Source organism: Mus caroli, unplaced genomic scaffold (genome assembly GCF_978045245.1).
Source record: "Mus caroli unplaced genomic scaffold, Mus_caroli_1 scaffold_8, whole genome shotgun sequence".
Classification (NCBI taxonomy): domain Eukaryota; kingdom Metazoa; phylum Chordata; class Mammalia; order Rodentia; family Muridae; genus Mus; species Mus caroli.
The window spans coordinates 45,522,785-45,547,498 of record NW_028227263.1 but is presented as its reverse complement, the minus strand read 5'-3'; the positions used below and the strand labels follow the sequence as shown (position 1 = coordinate 45,547,498).

Sequence of the window (24,714 nt, the reverse complement as noted above, 5' to 3'; positions counted from 1 at the left end):
ACCCTCAGTGTCTTGGATGAGACACAAGCTGGTTTCTAGAATCCCCCACCTAGCTAATAAGAGAGACTATAAGGAATGCTCACCTGGTGAATTCCTTTGGAACCTGGCCTAAGTACCCCCTCCTTCTCCTTCAGGGTAGCTGGCTCCTCCCCCAAGTAGGTATGACAATGACAATCCTCTCCCCTAACACCAGCTGTCCCACTCTACTATCATCAGTGCCAGCCATCGCAGTGTCCAGTGGAGGACAGGAGAAGTAACCAACTGGGAGACCAGGAGGCCAGGATTTGGGAGGCGGAGGCAGGAAGCTCCTGAGTTCCAAACCAGCCTGGGCTACATATGGAGACATTGTTTCACAAGCAAGCAAACACAAAAAGAGTGACCAACACTATGAGACATCGTTGTAGAAGCCAGGGCACTAACCATTGCACTCTTGCAATGGTTATAAACTGGGCCGTGTGTGGTATGGTGCGTTGGTACTAGCAGTAGCATCTCGGCTCCCACAGCCTCCTCTTCCATTACCTCCCCACTCCCCCGGCATTGTTCAAAGAATCTAAGGTGGCCAGGAGAGCAGAATGAGATGAAACTTGGACAGCACAGAGGAACCCAGTGCCGGAGACAGAGGCCTGGCTGAAATCAGGATAATCACAGCTCAGGAAAGAGGTTGAAGAAGGTAAATATGTCTGTTGGGAATGGGTGGGCTGGTAAACAAATTAAGTCATAGAATTTGAGCCACAGAAAGGAAAGGAAAGGAAAGGAAAGGTCAGGTCCCCAGAGCCTGGGAAATTCCAGGAGGAGAACTGGACACCTGAGAGACGAGAGGGAGGGGAAAAGTTTCCATTAATGTTAGTGGCTGAGCCCAGGTTTTGGGGACAGGGCAGAAAAAGTTCCAGGTTACCAGTGTCAAAATCACGAACCCAGTAGGCCTAGTGACTTGTGCTTCTAACCCCAGAGCACTGGAGGCAGAGACAACCAGATCTCCCTGAGTTCTGTGCCAGCCTGGTCTACATAGTGAACTGCAAGGCAGCCAAGGATACAAAGTGACACCCTGTCCTGGAAAAACAAAAAACCAAAAAACCAAACCAATACATTCAATGTCAATTGTGCTCCCCCAAATCTGGGGATGGGCCCAGAGCCCCACGTCACAGTCCCTGGTGGAGACCCACTGGGGAGCAGTGACGGGCTCAGAGTTGCCTGAAATTCTCCGCTTCCGAGGTTTTTTTTTTTGTTTTTTTTTTTTTCTCTTTTTGAGACACAGTCCCCTTATTGAGCCATCGCCATGATGTAGACTGAGTTGGCCTCAGACTCACAGAGACCCGCCTGCCTCTGCCTCCTGCCTGCTGTGGTGAAAGGTAAGCTTCACCGTGACCATTTTCCTCAGTTTTATTTTGTTTTAATTTTCTACTATATTTTATGTGTATAGCATTTTGTGTGCATATATGTCTGGGCACCACTTGAAAGCCAAGTGCCCAAGGAGGCCAGAGGAGGGCGTCTGAAGTTATATACAATTGTTAACCTCCATGTCAGTGGGGGAATTGAACCAGGATCCTCTGGAAGAACAGTCAGTGTTCTTAACCCCTGAGCCATCTCTCCAGCCTTTATTTTATTCTGTTTGTTTATTTATAGACCTAGGTTTTAGGGACTGAACTCAGGTCACAAGCAGTTTACCGAGCGAGCCATCTCTCAGCTGTTTTTTAAATGTTTTATTGGTATAATACGGACCTTCTTTCTTTCTTTTTTTGGTTTTTCGAGACAGGGTTTCTCTGTAGCCCTGGCTGTCCTGGAACTCACTCTGTAGACCAGGCTGACCTCAAACTCAGAAATCTGCCTGCCTCTGCCTCCTGAGTGCTGGCATTAAAGGCGTGTGCCATCACTGCCCGGCAATATGTACCTTCTATATCCTGATTTTCAAATTCCAGATAATGGTATTTCCAGTACCGCTTAATAGTCTAATAGGGACATAGGCTTTGGACTGACATCTAGTCTGACTTTCCCAAGAAGGTGCAGGCCCATCTCTACCAACAGCTCTCTGAGAAGGTCTGTCAGTGTCCACCTCTGAAAACTGGGGCTCCCAACTCCTGAAGGTCACTCTCAGTCTCTGTGGAAGCCACCTTCACAGCACAGGGTCCCGAGTACACATGTCCCCTTCCTGCACCCTTGGTTCCAAAGGAGCCTAATTATTATTTACTGCTGGTAGGGCTTGCTGGCTTTTTGTCTAGCTGACTATGACTCCCAAGTCTTTCCCAACAGGAACCCTCCCCAGGAGTCTGGAGACAGAGAAGGAAGGGTGACAGCCACACATTTGGGGCTGGCTTTTGATGCTGCTTGGAGAGTCACTCAGCTCCAGAACAGACTCAAAATCATAGGTTCTCTAAGATCCTGGCATCTCAGGTGACCTCACCGAATCTTGGCACTCTGTCCGGAGTGCCTCAGAGACTATCTTGTGTAAAGCCTCTCACACTGCAACTGGAGAAGGCTGGTGCTCCTGTACTTCATCATAGGTACCACAGGACTTTAAGACCTCAGCAAGTTGGAATGAGTTTCCATAGTGACCCACAAGCAGGAGAAGGGCTAGGGGCTCCAAGTCCATGCCAAGCCTGTTGAGGTAGAAATCTGGTGTCACACTTCCAGAGCTACCACGATATGGTTGTTTTGAGAAATCTTTGTACAGGTGGCTGCTGGCGCCCCCTGCTGGCTATATTGAAAGCCAGCCTACATTTCCAGTTCCAGAACTGCACCAGCAACAAACACTGCAGAATTTCAAGTCCCTAGTATAAAATGAATAGAATATTTGTATGTTCACTGTCCAATTCCACCCATACTTTAAATTCTCTCTAGATTACTTGTAATACACAGCACAACACAAATGCTGTGTAAACAGTTGTTATATTATTTAGGGAATAATTATAGGGACAAAGTTTGGACTCTCTCAGGACAGATGCGACTATTGTAAAGTCTAAAATTTCCATCCACTAGGTATGGACTCAAGCCTTTAATTGTAGCACACAAGAGGCAGAGGCAGGAGAATCTGTGAGTTCAAATTCTGCCTGGTATATATAATAAGTTCCAGGACGGCCAGGACTACATAGAAAGACCCTGTGTCAAAAAAAAACCAAAACCAAAACAAAACACCAATAATAGTAAAATTTCCATCCATAGCTGGTTGATTTGGAAGATACAGAAGTCATAGATACCAAAGGCCACTACTAAAGCTACAGGCTTAAGTTTCTTTTTTAATTTATTTATGTATGTATTTGATGTATATGGGTGTTTTTTCTGCATGTACATCTGCATAACAGAAGAGAGACTAGGATCCCATGGAACTACAGACAATTATAGATAGTTGTGAGCCACCATTCGGGTGCTAGAATTGAACTCAGGACCTCTGGAAGACCAGCCAATGCTCTTAACTACTAAACCATTCCTCTAGCCCCCAAGCTTGTTTCAATGCTTTGCTCTAGCAAAACCTCAGTAGGCTCTGTCCTACATTATCCAGCAGGCCTTAGAACCCATGGGTGTGCCCCAGATCAGTGGGAGGAGCTCAGGCCATGGGAACTGGGGCTAAGTAAGACCAGGATCCAGTGCTGAGCGGATGCTAAGCTGGGGCTTTCTGTGTCTGAGGACTCACTTGGCTCAGCTTGCATTTAAATCTAGACCCTTGGCCAGGTCTGGAACCATGCTGGGTGGGATTGTGTCCTGATACTCTCTCCCTTACCAACTCCCTTGGAGGCCCAGCACTCTCAGTATGTCTTCTCTGGTCTTGAGCCCTATTGGCCCACCCAAGTGTGCTCAGGAAGGAAAAGGAGAGGGCCTCATTGTCCCCTGGGGGGCGGGGAGGGGGGAGAGTAGGAGAGTCCGAGAGTCTGAGAGGGATCTGAAGCCATGAACTGACTAGGCCATGGGGCTGGTGGGGTTAAGTCTGCCTAGGTCAGACATGCAGCCCAATTACATGGACAGACCAAGGGTCTTGAGGTGCCGGACCATGCCTGGGAGGGAGGTAGCTTTGCTGAAGTGTTTGAGGTTAAGCGGCCTAGAGGAGAGGAATAGGAGAAATTGAGGAATACATGCTTCGGTGTCTCTCAGATAAAGGTCAAGTCCTAGCTGTCTCAGTGACAGGCTGGGTAGCCTTAAACAAGTGACTTGATTCCCCTGAGTATAGTATTTGCAGAGACCCAAGTAAGGTGCATCAGCTTCAAGAGGGACACTGGAATCTGGAGCTCCAATCTGCCCTCGCCTCCTCCCCCGCACCCGCCCTCCCCCAACACACACACCTTCTCTGCCTCAGCACTTGCTCTGGGCACCTTCCCAAAACACAGCATCTGGGGCTCTGCCTACATTTTATCTCCAAACCCGCTCCCTGGCCTCCTCTGCAGGTCTGTCCTGCACTCTGGCCCTGACCACCCTTGGTTGCCTGTCTACTTGCCTGTGCCCATCAAGGCTCCTCACTGGCCATAATTGGGCCCAAAATAGCACTTCCCCTTGCCACTTCCTGCAACCATCTTGTGGCTTAAGGACAGAGAGACAGAGAGTTGGTGTTTGGCAAGCATGCAAAAGATGTGAAGGGCTCTCGGAGGTCAGCAGGGTGCACAGATTTGCCTCCAGGCACCAGTGAGCAGAGGCTAGGGCTGGAGTTCGCTGTCTAACCCTTTGGTATGCCCTCCCCTTCCCAGGCTCAGCTCAAGGCTAAGACAAGGCCTTAGCCAGACTTCTGCTGTCCTGCTAAGCTCTCTAGACTTACAGACCGGTGTGCTGAGGCTTGTCCCAAGTGTGGGCCTTTTGTCTCTTCTCATCCGAAGAGACTTTTTCTGACTTTTCTGACCATGAGGAACTTTCAAGCCTAGAGTCCCTCGTGTCACCCCTGCCTTTCTGTGTGATCACTAGTAAGTCCCGGTCCCTAAGTGTCACTGTCCTTAAGAGGCAGTCTAGCTAATCCTGGCTTTTGTCTCTAGTCTACAGAAATCTGCAGGAGCAGCTCCTTGAGCAGATAGTCTTTGGCTCCGACTCACTCTCCTCTGGGATCCAGCAGGAGTTACTTCTCAGAGCAGTCTGAATGTGAGGCCTACATGTGGCTCTGGCCATGGGGCTCTTCCAGACACCTGTGTGACCACCTCCTCCTCTCCCACAAAGTATCAAGACCCGAGGGCCTGAGTCCAGTTCTGATAGGTGAATGACCTTGAGGAAGAAGACACTGAGCCTCCACCTCAGTTTCATTGTTCAGAAGGAAATAGTGGCAGCAACCTTCCTGGACCATTTTAAGGATCCAAGGAGCCCAGCTGTGGCATTCAGCAAGCAGCCAAAGGAAGCTGAGTTTACAGTTCCCTAGTATGGAAGACCTACAACTCAGAGATGTGTCTCAGGTAGAATGTTTGCCTGGCGTGAGAATCGCCCTGGGTTTGACTCCAGCATTAAATAAATCAGTTATGGTGGTACTCATGTCTAATCCCAGCGTTCAAGGCAGGAGGATCAGAAGTTCAAGGTCACCCTCAGCTACAGACACTGTTTCAAAAAGCAAAAAAGACACACAGCTGTGTCTCACCTGGATTCTCCAATGTTTATTTCATTAAACATGAATTCAACATTTATTGAGCACTTACTGTATGATGCTTGCTACAGCAAGTAGGCTTAGGGATGAAGCAGAGAACATGCCCTGCCCTCAGAGCATTCATCCAAGCTCCTTCAGCCATCTCTCATTCTATCTGTACAACAGACCGTTCACATCAGGCTCTTGTGGCCCTCCTTGCATCTTACACCCCTCCTTGCATATTCCTGCTTCACACCAAACCCTGGTCCTGCTTCCTCTCACCCAGTCGTGCACTTTAAGGCAGTTCTCTATGCTGTCTGGGAAGACCACACCCCAGTGTCTCAAGCCTGGGTGGCCATGAGTATAAGGAGAGCTGTTGGGGTGATGGATGCCTCTTGGCTGTTCTATACTGAACTGTATACTGTGTACTTCCTCATGTAAGTGCTATATATCAGTGGCTCCCAATAAACATACTGCTACCTGGGTCCTAGCTAAGGTTTTAATTTAATTGGCCTTTGGTGAGCCTGTGCCCCTGGAGAACTATAATGAACAGCCCAGGTTGTAATTTTCCCAGGAGACTCCCTTGGGGATGAGCCTGAGGCCTGTTCCTTCAGGACCGCCTTACTCATGCTGAGTGCCTGACCCAGATGGGCACCTGTCCTCAGGCCAGCCCATGCCCTGGCAGGCTGTCTTCTCAGTGGTTCTGCAATGTGCCAGCCCTATTCCCAGTGAGGATGGCACAGACCCAGCCCTATGTCTCTAGTCCTGAAAGTGAAGCCTGCTTTGGGCCTCTGTTGAGGCAGAAATCCTGTAGTAGCAGAAATGACTGAAGCACTAAAGGTGGCAGCCACTGTCAGAAATGCAAATAACTGGACTAGTGGCAGTGGGGAGGAGCCTGAGGTGGGCCTTCAACATGTAGATCACTGGGCTCTGACCACCAGCTCAGGTCTCCAGACGCAGGCACCCTTTAGATTTAAGGGCCAGAAATGGACCTCTTTGCATTTCAAGAACTACATGCACTAGCCGACCATCCTGTAGGGGAAAAGAAGTTATCAGACCCCATTACTGAGAAGAAAATAACTTGGCCTGGTCACATGGCTGCTATCAGACAAGATTCCAAAGAGAAGCCGTTCCATGCAAAGCCCGTGTTCCTTCCATTTCATCCTGAATTCCACACGGGCACAACCATCTCCTCACGAAAATGCTGCTAGCAAGATGTCCTTTACATGTCCTGTGGTGTTGAAGACCCAGCAGACCCCTGAGGGATGCACGCGAGTTAATAAAAGCACACACCTACACTTTCTCCCTTTGTGTGTGTGTCTTGCCATGTAGAACCATTTTGTTTTGAAATGGGGAAGGGGTCTCACCATGCAGCACTGGCTGACCTAGAACATGCTTGGTAGACCAGGCTGGGTGTGGGCCAGTGACTCTCAAGCACTAAGATTATAGGCACAGATCATCATAACTTCTCTAAGCTGGTTTTGAACTCAAGAATACCCTGCTTCAGTTTTCCCACACGCCAAGCATACAGTCTGTCAACGGAACTATCTGTTCGGTGCAAAAACAGACTTTCTCTTACTGAAAATGTAGTATTTTGTGTGTATGGGTGTTTTGCCTGCATGGAGGTTTGTGGCCACATGCATGCCGTATCCCTGGAGGCCAGAAGAGGGCATTTGATTCCCTTGCGATTGGAGTTATAGATGGCTGTGAGCTGCTGGGGACTGAACCTGGGTCCTCTTGAAGAGCAGTCCGTGCTCTTAACCACTAAACTATTATTGTCCCAGTCCAGGAAAGTGACTTTTTAAGTGAGTCATTTGGGCTGACCTAAGCAGAGATTTGGTACAACCTGACCTCTGCTGTGAGGGCCACTAAGTTCCATGGGGACACCATGGTGTGGGGGGGCTCTTGGCCCCTAGAGAGCAGCCCCATGTTGCTGGGCACTTAAACCCTTTGCAGTCTAGTGTAATGACACATCTCTTTGCAGTCTAGTGTAATGACACATCTCTTTGGACCAGAATCAGCCCGACTTGTGTGGTAGTTCTGCTCCACAGGAGCCTTAGATAGGAACTCTACGACCCTGGGTCAGACTTCCAAGCCCAAACCTAGCCGGACTCGGGAGCTCTAGACTGACACACTATTGATTCGCATATGATTGTAAGGAATTCTAACATTCAGAACTCCTTGGTTCTTCTAAGGAGACTGAAGCCCAGACACGCGCAGTCTGCCCGTGACAACACAGGTTCAGTGTCAACCCCATCACCCCAGGACTTCTTTATCTCCTCCCTTTGGCCCAATTGAGCCAGAGTCAGGGAGCCCTCGTCCTTGGGGAGACAGCTGGCAGGAGGCCATGATGGCCCAAGGCCCTGGGGAGCCATCATTTAGTGTTTCTATTTATTGACTCTTTAAATTTCATCATCTGAGGAGAGTTAACACAAGGCTGTTTGGTAGGAAGAGAAACATCATCTAAGACCACAATGACCCACCCACCCCAGAGAAAAACAAAATCAAACAGAACAAACAAACCCTATCTGAAACCAGACCTTTGGAGTTGTAGCTGAAGCAAGGGGCTGAGGGTCAGGGTGGCTCCCTGCAGCCTGGCGGTGAGGGACGGCCTTCTCAGTTAAAAAGGTTATGTCTAGCCCCTCAACTCTGGGGGTGGGGGTGGGGTATCCTTCCTGAAGGGGCTGCCCTTGGCAGCGTGGGTGTTTAGAGAGGGACTTGATTCAGTGGTCAGAGAAAGGGGACTCATAGGTCCCCACAAGGTGACCATTGTGCCAGTGCATGAGACATGGGGAGGCAGAGGCTGGGGCTTGAGCCAGCTGTGAGGACTGAAGGCCCTTTTCTCTTACCTGAGAAAGCCCGGTCCCAGACCTACCACTGTTCCCACATTGGGGAACCTCAGATGTCACCTTGGAAATGCTAACCCCTGGAAGCTCCCCAGTGAGCTTAGCTGAATTAGGATGGCAGCGCCATCAGGGAGGGCTGGAGCTTATGTTAAGGGACAGTGTCTTAGTGCCCTGAACATGCAGAGTGAATGTGAGTGTGTTGTGTGTGTCTGTGTCTGTGTGTGTGTCTGTGTGCGTGTGTGTAACACATGGGCATTGGTCCTTCCAGGACAACTTGGTTAGGGCTCCAGGGTGGCCTCTCAGGCAGGAACAGGCTTTTTTCTTCCTGTCTTTTCCTCACATCATGTCCTGCCCCAGGTCACTGCATAAATAAGTGCTTTGGAAAGTATTCATCTAGAAAGTAACATAAATACTGTACATAGGAAAGGGTTGCCGCCCCTTAGCCTTCGCACTGCCCCAGAGAGCTCTCCACATATTGCACACGGCCTCCCCAGCCTTGTGGGGTCCAGGCCTGGCTGTGTCTTTGGTAGAAGCTTCAGGGACAGTTCCTGGGCAGCCCCCACATCTCCACCCTGCTCCCAAAGGGGAGCGCTAGGGTAGTCAGTGGGTACCAGAGGCCTCGCTTGGCCTTGCTGGTGGCCTTCTACCAGGGATGCTTCCACAAAGATGAGACAGAGTCCGCATGGTATGCCCCTGCTTGGACACTCTGCTCAAGGTCTGCATGTGGCCTGGGAGGAGACAGGCAGGCTGAGGGCAGGTGGACAAGTGAGTCCTGGGCCACAGAGGGCAGGCTCACACCCTCCACAGGAGTAGGTGGTTTGTGCTGTCATCTCGGCCCACAGTCTCGCTGCTGCCGCCACTCCCGCTGCTGAGTCGGAAGTCCTCAGAGCCATCACCACCACTGATGACCAGCATTTTAGGCCTGGCTGAGGTGGGGCCTCGGCGCCGAGGGGAGTCCCGGTGATCCAGGGAAGGCAGCTTCTCAGGGCCTGGGGAACAAGGACAAGGATCATTTACCTGAGGCAACTTGTAGCTTCATGTCCTATTATTGCTTGAACAACGTCTACATCCTACATCCCAGGAAGATAATAAGACACACACTTCCTGTGGGGGATCCCCACTTCCTGTTAACCAAGATTTTCCATATTGAAAGAAAAGTCTACTTACTTGGCAATCACACTTATGCCTCTGTGTGTGTGTGTGTGCTCTTTCTCTGTGTGTGGCCAGATGTCTACATTGGATGGACGTCGTTCTTGATCAATCTGGTTTTGTTTGTTTGTTTTGAAACAGGATCTCCCTATGTAGTCCAGGCTAGCCTGGAGCTTGCTCCTTGGACCAGGCTGGCCTAGAGCTGGCAGAGTTCTGCCTGCCTCCGACTCGTGAGTGCTGGGACTAAAGCTTTGTGCCACAGCCCTCAGCTTTCTACTGTTTTGGTGGTGGTGGTGGGGGTTTCAGACAGGGTTTCTGGCTACCCTGGAACTTGCTCCGTAGACCAGGCTGGCCTTGAAGTCCCAGAGATCCTCCAGTTTCTGCCTCCTGAGTGCTGGGACTAAAGGTGTGTGTGACCACTGCTTGTTGCATGGATCTACATCATCATCATTATAGAATTTGTTAACAGTTATTTTATGTTTGCGTGTGTGTGTGTATGTGTTTGTATGTACTGAAGAGCTACCTGATTTGAGTGTTGGGAACTGAACTTTGGCCTTTTTTTTCTTTTTTTGAGATGGGGTCTCTCTGTGTAGCCCTGACTGTCCTAAACTCCCTCTGTAGACCAGGCTGGCCTCGAGCTCAAGCGATTCCTCCTGAGTGCTGGGAGCAAAGGCATATGCCAACATCACCTGGTTAATAAACCTTCTTCATGTGAGCAGTAGGTGTATACTCTGGAGACAGCTAAACAAGCTTAGCACATTCATGGGGCAGGAAAAGGTCTTTGCATGTACACTGCTCTGGATCAATTCCCAAACAAAAACAAAAGCCCGGAAAAGATAAATAGAAAATAAACAAGCCAGTAACATATGATCTGCACACATAACATATGCTCTGCACATAAGTGAATGTGCTACACTTTTATGTACGTTTTATGGACTCACAGTAGGTCTGTTAATGCCCTGGACACGTGAACATTGTGACTCATTGCCAGTAAGATGGCCACAACGTCCCTAGGTGATAAGGGGTTTTTAGTCCCATTGGCCAAAATTCATTATGTAGTTATATAAAGATGACCTTATATGTGCAGCAATAATAAAGATGGAAAGTGGCTAGAAAGTTGATGTCATGCCTGATTAGAAAGCACAGGCTGGGGTGGGGTGGCTGGAGACACTTCAGTCTGTGAAGCGTTTGCATGGCAAGCCTGAAGACTTGAGTTCACATCCCCTGCACCCATCCAAAGCCCGGAGTGCAGTGGGCATTGTGTCTGTAAGTCCAGTACTGGGGAGGCAGATACAGGTCTGGGGGCTCACTGGCCACTCAGCCTTGCCTAATGGATGAGATCCAGGTTCAGTCAGAGGCCCTGATCAAGTTTTAGAGGAGGAGGAGGAGGAGGAGGAGAAGGAGGAGGAGGAGGAAAAGGAGGAAGAGAGAAGGAAGAGGAGGAAAAGGAGGAAGAGGAGGAGGAGGAGGAGGAAGAGAGAAGGAAGAGGAGGAAAAGGAGGAAGAGGAGGAGGAGGAAGAGAAAAGGAAGAGGAGGAAAAGGAGGAAGAGGAGGAGGAGGAAAAGAGGAAGGAGGAGGAGAGGGGAGGAGGAAGAAGATGAACAGGAGGAGGAAAAGGAGGAAGAGAGAAGGAAGAGGAGGAAGAGGAGGAGGAAGAGGAGGAGGAGGATCTAGAGAGATGGCTCAGCAGTTAAAAGCACTGGTTACTTTCATAGAAGAACAAAGTCCATCAGGTGGTGGTGGCACACACCTTTGCTCCCAGCACTTGTGAGCAGAGGCAGGTTGATCTCTTGGGTTCAAGGCCAACCTGGTCTACTGAGTGAGTTCCAAGACACCCAACACAGAGAAACTTTGTCTCAAAATAAAAAAAAAAATTTTAACTGTAAACAGCAAGCAGGGTTAGTGGCAGCAGCCTTGTCTGCCTCGGGTTTACTGCATGCTGTTCTCATGTCCTTGACTTATTCTTGTGTTTTACTCATCATGGCTCTAAGAGCAATAGGCTATGCCATTTATATATATTGTAAGGCACAGCCCTGTGGGCTTACACCATCTAGATGTCTGTAAGTGATCTATGATGCACCCACAGCAATGAAATCATCCAAACACAGAGCTCTCAGAACATGAGCTGTTGCTATGTAATGCATAATTGCACCCGATGCCCTTTCCCAGTTAACGTGGCTCAGCTATTTTCTAGATCCACACAGGGCCCATGTTAGGCTCTACTGACTCCTGATTCTCAGTCACTTCTACTTGGCAACAAGGTTTCTTGTCCTATAAAAGCATTGTGACCTCTGAGAAGTAAGTACCTCATTTCCCTATTTCACCTTCTAATCCTACTTCCTGTCGTGTGTGTGTGTGTGTGTGTGTGTGATTCTCTATCCTCTTTTCTGGTGCTCTATTTCCTGTTCTGACATCACTTCCTGAGCCCATTTCCTGCCCTGTACCTCATTTCTAGCTCCGCTTTACTTCCTGATACATTTAAGAAACACACACAACAATATATTTTCCATGAATATCTCTCCCTGATTAGCTTATAGCTCACTTCCTGACCCCTATGACACTTCCCTGGACAACAACTTCATACACATGCATGCATGCACTCAGGGGACACACACATACACACACACACACACACACACACACACACACACACACACACACACACAGCACACACACACAGAGCACCCACACAGTCTCATTTGAGGGCTCTGCAGCCTATTTCTTGTAAGGGGCTTCACTTCTAGCTCTCTGCCTTTCCACCCTTCTAAAGCCTCCCCTGGCAGAGCCCCTGGATGGGAGTGGAATATGCAGACCCACCTGTGTCTGGGGGAGGCGGTGGGGTTGAACATAGAAGGTTGAAGCCTTCAGGCAGCTGGACAGCAGCCAGGAAGCGGACATGGCCAGTGTGGCCCTGGCACAGGCCAGCTGGGCTGAGAGGTGCTCGTGGGCAGCTGACGGTGCTTGGAGAGGTGGGTATAGTCAGCACGACCCCGGCACTAGTGCCCACCCACAGCAGCTCCGCACACACCAGCAGCGCTGTGATCCTCAGGCAGGCTGCCTTGTGCTGCCGGATGATGGCGTCTGAGCCTGGGAAGGGGAGAGCAGCATCTTTGAGCCTGTAGGCTGACCGTGTCAAGGCCTCCCCCAGGATGGGAGTGGGAGGTCAGTACCTGCCAGCATCCTGTGCACAGGAGGGGTGACATCTACCTCCGCCAGCTGCTCAAAGGTGTCCGGATGATAGAGACATACATGGGCACTACCTTTCAAGGTCACCCACACACCCAGGCTGGAGTCCACCATGCAAGCCACACTTCGGCTGGAATCTTGCCCCACGTAGAATGTGTGCTGTCGGGGAGGAGGGCAGAGACCATGTGGTAGTCGGTAAAGCTGCCCAGGGTCCTCCTGCCTGGCCCCGCCCTTGCCCATCCTACATATAGCTCTCCACAGACTGGTTCTCTAGATACCTGCCCAGATTGAGAGCCGAGGCAGTCTTGGTCCTGGGTCTGGTTGATTAATTTCCAAGCTTGCCCACTTAGTCCTCCAGAAGTTAAAAGGGGTGCCCTTTCCCTATGACATTTGAGTGACTAAAGTTCATGTGGGGTTTTAGACCAGTCACTGGTCTCTCCCTGGATAGATGGGGAATTATCAGCCTAGGAGGAAGATCACACCCTAAGAAGGCCCATGGTCACATAGTCGCAGAGCCAGGGCCTGGCCCCGGGCTTTAACCTTCAACTCAATGAAACCCAAGGAAATCTGTGGCCCCTAGGTTCTGTCCAAGCTTCTGGTTTACGAAGCAGGACTAAGGACCAGGGCTGACAGCAATGCCAACATCAAGGACCCTCTGAGTCACAAGGACCCTAATACTGCACTGAGAGGATACAGCAGGAACATAACTGAGGAATTCTAACGTTTATAGGAACTTACTGTCTTCCTCACCAGCTAGAGTACAAATAAGACAGGGCTCAGTGAAAGGTCCTAACACCTAAGCTAGATGCTTCTCTGTCCCTCTGGTCTTATCTCCCTCTCCTGTGACCCCAGCTCACCCCCAAATCACTCATTCTGTCCCCCAGCCCTGCTACCTCCAGCTGCAATGTGTCAGGGCTCAGGACAAGGACCCGGTTCTGGCAGCCACACCACAGCCGTCCACCCACAGACACCATCTTGGTAATGGGGCTCCCCTGAGAACCCAGGGTCATCGATTTGAAGTTCTGGGGATCCCAGAAACGCCCTGGGGAAGGAATGGGTTAAAGAAAACATAAAACAAAAACTTAGTGCAGTCCCGAATTGAAGTCTCAGTCTTCCCTGAAGAGATGTGGATGTTCCCGCTTATAAGACAAGATGGAGTGGGGGGGGGGGTTAGGAATTGCCCAGAGCCTCATATATGTCTAGGCCAGTGGCTCAGAAGTTCCCATTAACCTAAACGAGAGCTCAGCTACCACCAATGGGTAAAGGCAGGTGTGTGGGGACCATACCTGCTTCCCTTTGGTAGACTACAAGTTCTCCATTGGCCAAAGACACGAACACCTTGTTATTCAGATACCTGAGAAAAAGGAAACAGTGAGGTGCTTCCCACAGACTGAAATGGGCACCCCGGGGCCAAGGAAGTCACAGGCACAATGGCTCTATGCCTAAAAGATCACCCTTTTTTTTTATTCTCTACTCTCAACGTTGGGGGAACCTGAGGCCAAGAAGCCACACTGACACACCCCTGCCAAGAGTTTGGGAGACGCACAGCTGGCCTTGGCCCAGGCCTCTGTTCTGCATCTTCCTCAGAAAAGGGGGGCCAGCAGAGCTGGGGCAGAGGAACAGAGGCAGCCTATGTGCTGGCTAAGACGGTTCTGGGTGGCAAGGGCAACCTGGGGCCTTACAGGATGCAGGTCACGGAGGCAGCGTGCTGGAGCTTCATGCTGTTCCTGCGATCACGGATGCTATCAGAGGACTGGTAGACGTGGACACTGTGGGTTAGGGGAGCGTCTGTGACAAGTGGTCAGATCTCCCAGCCCCAGGTGTCATGCCTCCACCTGGCTCCACCCTCTCTGCCTCCACCTCCCCTCCACCAGGTACTGACACAGGTTCTCTTGGGTTTCAGGCCCTCTGGTACCCTCAGCTGGCAAGACCCCCGAGACTAGACCCAACCCCCACGCCCTCACTTTTGCTTTAGGACTCCCCCTGCCCCTACCAGCCATCCTCGGTGCCCAGCCACACGGAACTCTGGTAGGCCTCAGGGTCCACACTCAACAGGTCCTCAAGGCTGCCCCTTGTGAAAGAGCCACGGCTGGAGCGGCGAAGGGCTCTTCCATCCATCGGGCTGGTGCCACAGGGACCACCTGGCCCAAAGGAGCCAGAGAGTGACAGGAAGCCAGGCTCTTGCTCTTCCTCAGAGCTGGTTGTCTCTGCAGTGGCTTCCTTGGAGCTTGGGGTCTCTTCATCTGAAGGGACAAAGATCTCTGTCCCTATTCCCCTCTACCGGGCAGAGATCCGGCATCTTTCTAGGCCTCAGTGTCCCTCCTGGCCACATCGCTCCTACCCCTGGTCCCCGTATCTGCTAAGGCCTTTCCCCTGCTCACTCTCAGCACTCACTACAGGTTCCCAGTCCTTGCCTGGCTATCTTAAGTCCAGCCACATCTGCCACTCTACCCAATACCCTTCTTCCTTAACTGTACTCGAAGGTCCCCAGGACTCCGATGTGTCTGAGTCTTCATATTCCCATCCCCCACTTGGTAGAAGCTAACACCTAGTGAACCGACTCCAGCCTTTGCCTCCTCTGGTGTCCCCTCACTTGCTGTCCTCTCAATCTCCACCCCACACTCACTGCCAAAGCTGGAGGAAATGGTAGATTGGCTGGCTTGGCTCTGTAGAGTCCCGGAGGGGCTGGGTGAAGATTCGTCGTCAGAGTCGCTGTCAAAGGGCACCAACTCGGGCTGGGGGTCACCCTTGGCAGGGCCTGGCTCCATCTCCAGGCCCGATCCTGAGATGGAAATGTGCAGGCAAGGCTGAGGGCCTGGCTCAGCCAGCGTCGTCGCTGCCTCCTCCTCAGCTGTGGCCTCGACATCTAGCTCTGGCCCAGTGGATTCCAGTGTGGTCTCTGGGGGGTTCCTCAAGGGCTCTGGCTGCTCTCTAGAGACAAAGGGAAAAAGAACAAGGGATGCCACTAGGAGGCGCCCGAGAGAGCACCCCAGTCCGACCCCGCCCACGGACAGCCCACCTCCCAGCCCCGCCCGTCGCCACCGGGTCAACAATTCAGTGTACTGGGCCAAAGGCTAGTGGCATCGCAGGTTCGCCACCAGAGCCTTACCGCGGGCAGCGTGGTTGCAGGCCTGGCACCGCTCCGATACAGAGAATGCGGGCAGAACAAACAGCGATGCAGGCCTCCACATCTGGTTCCGCCCTCAAGCTTAGCAGGCACACCTGACCTACGTAGCCGTCACTGTTGCACACCCAGACCTCTGGCGCCGGCTCTGGGCAGCTGCTGAAGGTGGGGGCAGCACACGAAAACTGTGGGAAACCCCAGTGGACAGGGAAAGATGAATGATAGAATCCTGTCAGGACCGACCCCGGCAGAACAGAGGGGCGGGGCAGGTTTGCATCCATCTCTATACCATGCTATACATCAGTCAAATGCACGATGCCTGATAGAAAAGTCGCCCAAATCTGTATGTACACATACATGTACTCCCAATAGGACCATGAGTGTATCCGTTTAATTAATATGTGACTCTGGTACTACTGGTTAGATATTAAAACTCATACAGGTGTATGAACTAGACTTCAAATCTACAGCCTGTGCACATATGCACACGCCATACACATTACACATGTAATGTGCATGTGTATATACTCAAACACGGGGAATAATCACAATGTTTAAAATACATATGTGAGATGGTACACAGCACAAAACCTCATACACATGTAGCTTTGAATAGACACGTGTCTACATGGCCCACACGCACACACACACCTGCATGCCACTGCGAGTCTTCATGATAGGAATGGCCTTCAGAAACTCAGGGTCTAGACAGCTTTTACTGGATGCTGTAGTAGAGGAGACAGGGCAGGAGAGAACCCCTGCTTAGCACCCACCTTACAGTGGCTCTCGTCCCTCCCCATTCCAGTCTCTCTAGGAAGGGCCGGGTACCAGCTCAGCTAGAATGAGAGGTCATAGATTACTTCGTTTGTGTCTGGCCTCAGTTTTCCTTTCTGTACAAGTAGCCCTGGATCTCTAAGATGTAGACTTAATAACTTTCCAGGACTTAGCTGAGTCTATACTGAGGAAGAGGAAGGTCTTGGTGGTTCAGGCGTATGCTGGGGTCCCTGTTCCAAAACGACTCTGTCCAGGAGTTTCTTCCCCCCAGGAAGAAGCTAGGAGCCAGAGCAAATGTCCAGCCTGCTGTTTCACTGTGGGAGTCTCAGTCCACCCTCCCTATCAGCCGCTGGAGGACAGGAAGGCAGGTCAGAGAGTTCTGGCTTCTACAGTCAGGACTGCACAGGGACTGTGAGAGAAGACACCAGCATGAACTCTGGCTCACCCAGCTTCCTCTTGGCCTCATCAAAGGCCTGCTCGAAGCCCAGGCGGGCATCTGGGTGGGGAAACTCAAAGATGTAGGAGTCGGTGCCCTCGGGCCGGGTGGCGCACAGCTCCAGCTTGGTGGGTGGGAAGGCCAGGGAGTAGCACAGCGCCTGCTTTTCTGACAGGTCCCGGTGCATGGCGGCCGAGAGATCCCTCAGTGCATCGTCCAGACTCTGTGGGAAAAGAACCCGGGCCTCAGGCCAAGGTCTTACCACATGGGCACCTGCACCGAGGGGACAGTGGAAGGCAGCCTCCTCCTGCCACAGACAGGGATGGGCCTTTCTCCCCCTCAGATGTCTCCTCCCTCAGACCCCGGACCTGTCACTTCCCTTAAGTGGGAGCAAGACTATAATTTTCCCCTTCAGATAAGTGACAGGACCAACTGCTCCCTCAGGCAAAAGCCAAGACTGTCTGTCCCTCAGACAAGGTCAGGGGAAGTCCCAGCCAGCACTGCCTTAGCTCAGGGCACAGACCTGGTGGGGGAAGCCGAGGCTCTCGGAGAGCTTGCTCATTTGGCCCAGGGTTGCCAGGTCCTCATCCAGGCGGCTGATGGCCTTTTGGATGGTCTCCCGATTGGTGGCTTGAGACGCCCCTGGCGAGGACAGAGGAAAGCCATAGACACATAAACCAAGGTCAAGCTTGGACAGACACACTTCCCTTACTGCACAGCCTTCAGCTGAGCACGGGATGGGTCTGGCAAATGGGAGAGCTTCCAGACCCAAGCTCTCAGAAACAAGGTCAACAGGTGGCTTTCAGAAAAAAAACAGGCCCAGGAGGAGGGGCCTGGGCCTGGTTTAGAGCCACAGGGCACAGAACGGCCAACTCTTGGAGAACTTGCTAGGGCACTAAGAGGATGATTTGCATGGAAACTAACCCGGTTCTTCAAAACCAATCTCTCATATGGGATGAAAAATGAGTCACAAAAGCAGACAAACCAACAGACAGGCAGTCAGACTCAGGGGAAAGCCAACAGCAGAACCCCTGACAGACTCAGCCAGCCTCACCCTTGATGATGTCTGTGTCCTCCAGTGGCAGCTTCCACAGCATCTTGTATTTGCTGGCTGTATCAATGACACTGGCTGCTGTGTACCTGTGGGTAGCCAATGGGGTGCTCTGGCTGGGGCAGGGAGTAGAGCCCACAATAGATCAATGGCTCTCCTGCCTGCACCACCCAGCCCCACCCTGGCCACTCACAGGCTCATGGAGCTGCGCCTTAGCGAGCCCGACTTCCGTTTCAGGGTGGTACAGACAATGAGGTCTGTGAACAGGAAGAGGGATCGGTCCTTCTTGCCTCCAATTGCCTTCTGTAGGGTCCAAAGTGGCATTCAGGCTGAGTGTGCACAGTCTAGAGGCCGACCTATATTACCCTAGTGCCCCAGGAACAGCAAATCCAAGGGAGGGGTGAGGGCTCTCCCCCACTTATGTGGATTCATGCAGGGCTCCCATTGTGTGGTGGTTGGGGAGCAGGAACCAGAGGGCAGCAGGCGCCAGAGAGTGAACTTGGATGGGTTGAAGGTACTTGGGGGAACAGCCAATGGGAGAACCCTTACCACTTCAATAACCATCTCCTGCCTCAGGAACCGCCGCAGGGGGGCCTGGAGCTGGTGGGTAGGAGAGAACTAGTTATTAGTCCATTGACCCTGCAGTGATCGGTTGACCACTCTATGAACGAGGTCAGCCAGAGCGACACCCTTCCTCGCTTGCATCACTGGGCTGCCAGACAGGGACACAAGGTCAGACAGAGGAGGAGGAGGAGGAGGAGGACACAGAAGGGTGGGGCACTGTGGTCACAGAAGCAAGCTGACCACAGACCTGGACGTGGATGGCCACAATCCGGGTGACAGATGAAGACACAGACAGGGACAAGTTGGGGCACGGCAGGGTGGGGCACGTACATCCTCCATGCCCTCGATGTGGGCTTCGATCTCCTGCAGCACGCGGGCATGCCGCTCGGCCTCCTCAGCGCTCCGCACACCCTTGTTGATGCGCTCAGCCACCTCCTTGATGTTGCGCTGAGCATCGAGCAGCAGTGGGTGGTCTGGATGGTCTTCCGGTGTGTGCTTCAGAAGGTCCTGGGGCGGGAATGGAGACCTGCTTAGCTGCCCTGAGGTATTGAACTGACTGCTGGAGCATGAGAGACCATGGTAGAGGCATCAAGGAGGACTTTCTTTCCTGCCTGGAGTCTGAGAACAGACATACTCCTCCTCCCCCAGGCCTCCCTGTCCAGCCAGGCCCGCGGTTACCTTCACCAGAAGCTCATAGCGTGGGATTCTCTGCACAGGCTTGATCATGAGGTCGGACAGAGCCTGCTTTTCCTTGTTCTCACGCATGCTTTGCTGAAACCAAAGGCAGAGTGGAGGGAGTTCTCACATGAGGACTGACCCGTCAGGAAGAGACACGCTCCTAGCCAAGTCCCTCCAGGTGAGCCCAAGGGCAGAGGTTGACACACTTGCGAGCACCACAGTGTTTTTGGTCAAGAGCTCCTGGGATGCCCAGAGCTAGCCTGACGTGAGGTTAGCTTCACCCCTACCCCAGTCCACGTACCTCCAAGAACTTGAGAAAGGCTGGCCTGGCCTCCTTAGCTACACGCACAGCATCCTTTGCATTGAGGAAGTTATCAATATAGGCCGAATAGATGTTCACCAAGACGTCTTTGGAAAACTGTGGGTGAGGAAGCAGGTTAGGCAGGCTCAGGTGTCCCTCATCCACTTCACCCTGTCCTGGCTTCTATCTATTTAACTTGAAATGGTCAGGCAGGTCTTCTCTGTCTTTCTCAAAATGTGTACGTGTTGCATGTATGACACGTGACTGAATGAGCAGGTGTGTGTGTGTATAAATATATATAAATATATACATATACATATATGCATACATATATACAAATACATGTGCCTAGATGCGTGCTGAGACAAGACCTGGGTTTTTTTTTTTTTTTATGTTGCTGCTGTTGTTGTTTATTTGTTTGTTGTTGTTATTTGTTTTCACTTCCAGACAATCTATCACCAGGTCTCCAATCCCATTAAACCAGCGAGGCAGGCCTCAGACCTTCCTGGTAGTAGGAGTGAACACGTTATTGTAGCTTCTGGGACTCTGCCTGTGCAGTTCGTTCCTCCATGAGGAACATCCCTCCCAGCACAATCGACCCACCCTTGGCACTGAGCTGCAGTCTGCTTTTATGGAAGGTGCCTGCTGCCTGACTTAGGGGCTCTCTCCTGGCAGAATGAAGCCTGGCTCAGGACAGGGTTCACACTGGTGGCTAATCCTGCTGGTTGGCTGGTGGTAGGTGCTGGTGGGGGGGGGCGGGGGGAGGAGGGCTTTCCCTCAAGGGAGGACAACTGGGTGCCAGTCTCAGCTGCACCAAGGACAGGTAAGACACAGATCTTGGAGTCCCTGATTCTCTAAGGTGCCAAATGTTCCTGTCTCGGGACAGGGCAGGGCTGAACCTGAGCCGATGAGGGAGGGCCTGCCTTGTGGAGCTCCCTGTCAGCCCACAGACAGCAGCCAGGTCCAGACAGAGGGGCAAGGCAACAGCACTTAATTCTACCTGGTGGCACCAGTTTCCAAGGAGCAAGGACAAACTAAGGCCTACGTATGTAGGTTAAGACCCCACTCTGCGTCATAAGGAGCACATTTAAACAAGCTCACGGCCCAAAGGGGAGAGGACTCTTTTTTTTATTTTTTTTTTTTTTTTAGGACATGGTTTCACTATGTATCCCTGACTGGCTTTAAACTTGCTATGTGGAACATTTCTTCTTTTTGGCTCATGGAATTTTCTGGAAGGATTCTCTACAGTTTTGCTTTTGTAACTACGTGGCTCTAAGGTAACACTTTTTTTTTGTTTGTTTGTTTGTTTGTTTTTGTTTTTTTCGAGACAGGGTTTCTCTGTATAGCTCTGGCTGTCCTGGAACTCACTCTGTAGACCAGGCTGGCCTTGAATTCAGAAATCCGCCTGCCTCTGCCTCCCAAGTGCTGGGATCAAAGGCGTGCGCCACCACGCCCGGCTCTAAGGTAACACTTAATTTGAGTTCAGCTATGATTTATCAGTCATCGTCAAGAATTCTTGGGAATTGTAAATTAAAAGTTTTTTGAGTATAATTAAACTTATATAAATAAATGCCAATTTAGGAAGAAACAGTACATTATGTTTGCAGGAGTTTAATAAAATGAAATGTTTTGTTTGTTTGAGACAGAGTTTCTCTGTGTAGTCCTGGCTGTCTTAGAACTCCTTCTATAGACTAGGCTGGTCTCGAACTCACAGAGATGCATCTGCCTCTGCCTCCAGAGTGTTGGAATTAAAGACACGTATCACCACCACCCAGCTTTGTTTGTTTGTTTGTTTTGTTTTGTTCTGTTTTTGTTTTAAACTTTGCTTTTGTGGCTCTTTTGGAATTTGGAGCCACCACAGAAGGACTGTGAGGGGCTCACAGGATGCTGTGGCTTCTAGGAGGAGTGTGGCAGGTGACATGTGAGGCCAGGGCCGTAGGATATATACTATGCAGGATAAGGCCCAGCATGCAAAAAGCGCCGGACGGTATGAACCACAGTTATTTTTAAAAGGAGCCAGACCGCAGCGAGCATCAATGTCACACCCATCTGAGCATGAGGTCCAGGTCAGCAGCAGTGCCAGCTCCCCTGTCCCGGTCCCAGTCAAGGTCTACAGCTGCAGCCTCCGAGGCAGGGACACTCACCGACTGGACGAGCAGGGCTCCCACCTTCTGCTGGGCGTGCCACGTCTGCACGCAGTGCCGCACCTGCTCCAGGAACTGCTCATGGTGCTCCAGGAGCTCGGGGATCTGGTCGAAGATCTCGTCCACCAGAGACGGGTCACACAGCAAGGAGTTCTCCGGCTGCTTCAGTGGCTGCATGTAGCCCTGCAGGACGCACAGGGTCAGCCCATCTCCTCCAGTGCTACCCTCGCCTTACCTGCACCGGTAGGCACAGGTCTGCACAGGGAATCACCCGGGCCTGCAGCTCAGTGACTTGCCACCGAGCCTCCCTGGTTAGACCAGGAGCTTGGCAGTGGGAGGAAGACTCTGTCCCCCAAATGCTACCTACTACATGCCCAGCTCAGGGCTCTGTCAGAGGACAAGAAGGAGCACAGGGGGAGCATGATGGAGTCATGAAAAGATCTTGGAGAGAGGAAAGCAAGAAGACGGGGGAGAGTGGGGGTGCTTTCCAGGAGTCAGCACCACCTCATTAATAATATTTACTGAGTTTGCCAGGCACGGTTTTAAGAGGGAGAAGACAATAGTGAATAAGAACCAAAAAGATAAACACAATGGTATACACCTATAATCTCAGTATCAGGAGACTGAGGCAGGAGGATCACCACAAGTTCAAGGCCAGCCTGGGCTACATGGTGAGACCTTCTCTCAAAAAACTAGCCAATGAAAAGACCTAACAGAGCTTACATCTAGTCAAACGAAACACAAAAAACAAAAGCCCATTTCACCAAATCTAAGATACACTGTTATTTTAAGTTACCATCTAGGGAAAAAAACCTGATGCTGATTAAATTATGGCATGCTACCCTCTATAGAACAAACTCTGGATTCACCATAAGAAAGCCTTGGGTTTTAGGATAAAGCAGTGGTAGGCAGGGCACTGGAAGCTAATTCTGAAATGACTGGAGGTCTGTACTAAAGACTAGTTTAAAAGTTTTTGTATCTCCTGGAAGTCTGTGCCTAAAATTTCTGTTTTTCACCACAAATGTACATTTAGTGGTGTTTCCTAAGCATAAACAGCATGCCCCTCCACTGGCATTTTCATGGTGAGATCGCCCTCTACTGGCCCATGATGCAACTGCAAGCCAAAAAATGAAGAGGTTTCCTGAAAGACATATGTGATGTTACATTTATAAAATAACATTTATATTAAACATTTTAAAAAATCTGGCTTGTTTTGTAAAACAAACTTGAAAAAGTCAAAGCTGAACAGAATACTCTTGGCTGGCTGAAGAGTCTGAAAAGGCTCAGGGTGACTTGAGTAGCTAGCAGCTGGCCTCCTTATATAGGACTCTCTGGCCGGTACTAGCCAGAACCATGACAGGTCAGGATCTGTGGTTCCTCCCAGAGCAAAAGTGACACCATTTACTCCTGGGTCACACCGCAGAGGAGCAGGCACATCATAGGAGCCACGAAACCCCACACCAGAAGTCAGAAGCTGAGCAAGGAGCACATAAGCCATGGAAGAAATATACAAGCCATTCCACAGTCCAACAGAAGGGAGTAAGAACTCTGGAAGCAGGGAGTAGAGGGCATAGGGGGCCAGGGGAGAAAGGCTGCTTTAAAAAAGGGCGGTGTCTTAGCTGAAAATATTGGGGTTCAGGACAGAACTCAAGGATGGGGGTGAAACCCAGGAAAAGGGTGTATATAGAGTTATGGCCTGGGTTCAGATCCCACCTCTTTCTGGCTGCTGACCCTGGTAAGGGATTCCTTTGTTATTTTGTTTGTTTTTATCTGAGCTTGTACACACACACACACACACACACACACACACACCAACAGCATCATACACAAATAGCAGCATACACACACACACACACACACACACCAAGATACACATGAACACACATACAGGCAGTATGTGAGATGCTACACCCATCTTTTGTAAGATATGCATTTGGGACAGGTGCTATCATGATTGCCACTCTACAGCTGGGGCAGGAGAGGCACAACTGGATCCACCATCTGTTCCAGGTTACACAGCTGACCAAGACGTGCAGCAAAGTTTGAGCACTAGAGCCAGGCTCCAGAACTCTGGAGGGACCAGTCTTCCGTCTGTGCTCCTGGGCTGTGGAAGGCCCAGCCCTTGGGTAATACTGTCCTGCTCACCTCCACCTCCCCTTCCACCCAGAAATCTCAATTTAGTGCCTTCAACTCCAGGCCTGCTTGCCTCCTGGAGCCCAGACGATCCTGGTTCCAGGCCCGCCTGCTCTGCATTCCACGGTTCCCCCTCCCTGTTGACAGCCATGAGAGGCAGCACCATCTTTCCATCTTCACTTCGGGAAAATCCATGAACAGCCTCATTTTGCAGGCGCTTAAAGAAGTGAAGAGACTCAAACTCCCATCCCCAGTAGGGGACAAGCGACTCAAAGCCTGCCTGCCTGTCTGACTGTACTGCCTCCAGCTCACCAGAGGATGGCCATGGGTCCTTGCATGACTCTCTTCTTGTCTAACATCTTGGGGGTCCCCTAGCCCTTGCCGAGCTTCTTGCCTTTCTCCTTGGCAACCACACCAGCCACTTCTGGGGGGTGACAGTGGCTTCTCCACTGTCCTGGTCTTTGCTTCGGTTGTGTCCTCTGCCTGTTCCCCTCAACAAGCTCTCTGCTAAAATCCTACCCACCCCTCAGGTCTCTGCAGGGCACCCCAAACCCAGACTCACATTCCTCGAGCCCATACGACAGGGAAGTCCTAGTTCTATGTTCTTAGCTTGTTGGACATTTTGATAAAAGCAGAGGCAATGTATTTCTTATGTAATTTGTCACTTAAACTAGTTTCTTTTATGGTTTTGAAACAGGTCCTCATGAACTCCCTTGGATTATCTATCAGTCAGAGATGACCCTGTATTTTTGATCCTCTTGCCTCTTCCTCTTGAGTGCTGGGATTACAGATGTGCACCACCAAATCTG

General features: G+C 51.1%; 1 protein-coding gene across 1 annotated transcript in view; it reads right to left on the bottom strand.

The window, feature by feature from the left end:
* Positions 1-7,895: 7,895 nt before the first annotated feature.
* The window catches only part of Arhgef17 (Rho guanine nucleotide exchange factor 17), a 56,236-nt gene continuing 39,417 nt past the window's right edge, over positions 7,896-24,714 (bottom strand). The window contains exons 3-21 of the mRNA XM_021167774.3: positions 21,773-21,955; positions 19,629-19,745; positions 19,328-19,420; positions 18,980-19,156; positions 18,635-18,685; positions 18,279-18,388; positions 18,089-18,174; positions 17,558-17,676; positions 17,044-17,257; positions 16,476-16,549; positions 15,810-16,009; positions 15,327-15,631; positions 14,694-14,943; positions 14,383-14,469; positions 13,987-14,054; positions 13,594-13,742; positions 12,685-12,859; positions 12,332-12,601; positions 7,896-9,353 (exon numbers count right to left, since the gene is read on the bottom strand). Of these exons, the coding sequence (XP_021023433.1) occupies positions 9,157-9,353; positions 12,332-12,601; positions 12,685-12,859; positions 13,594-13,742; positions 13,987-14,054; positions 14,383-14,469; positions 14,694-14,943; positions 15,327-15,631; positions 15,810-16,009; positions 16,476-16,549; positions 17,044-17,257; positions 17,558-17,676; positions 18,089-18,174; positions 18,279-18,388; positions 18,635-18,685; positions 18,980-19,156; positions 19,328-19,420; positions 19,629-19,745; positions 21,773-21,955 (2,925 nt within the window). The 3' untranslated portion in view covers positions 7,896-9,156. The remainder of the gene's footprint in view (positions 9,354-12,331; positions 12,602-12,684; positions 12,860-13,593; positions 13,743-13,986; positions 14,055-14,382; positions 14,470-14,693; positions 14,944-15,326; positions 15,632-15,809; positions 16,010-16,475; positions 16,550-17,043; positions 17,258-17,557; positions 17,677-18,088; positions 18,175-18,278; positions 18,389-18,634; positions 18,686-18,979; positions 19,157-19,327; positions 19,421-19,628; positions 19,746-21,772; positions 21,956-24,714) is intronic.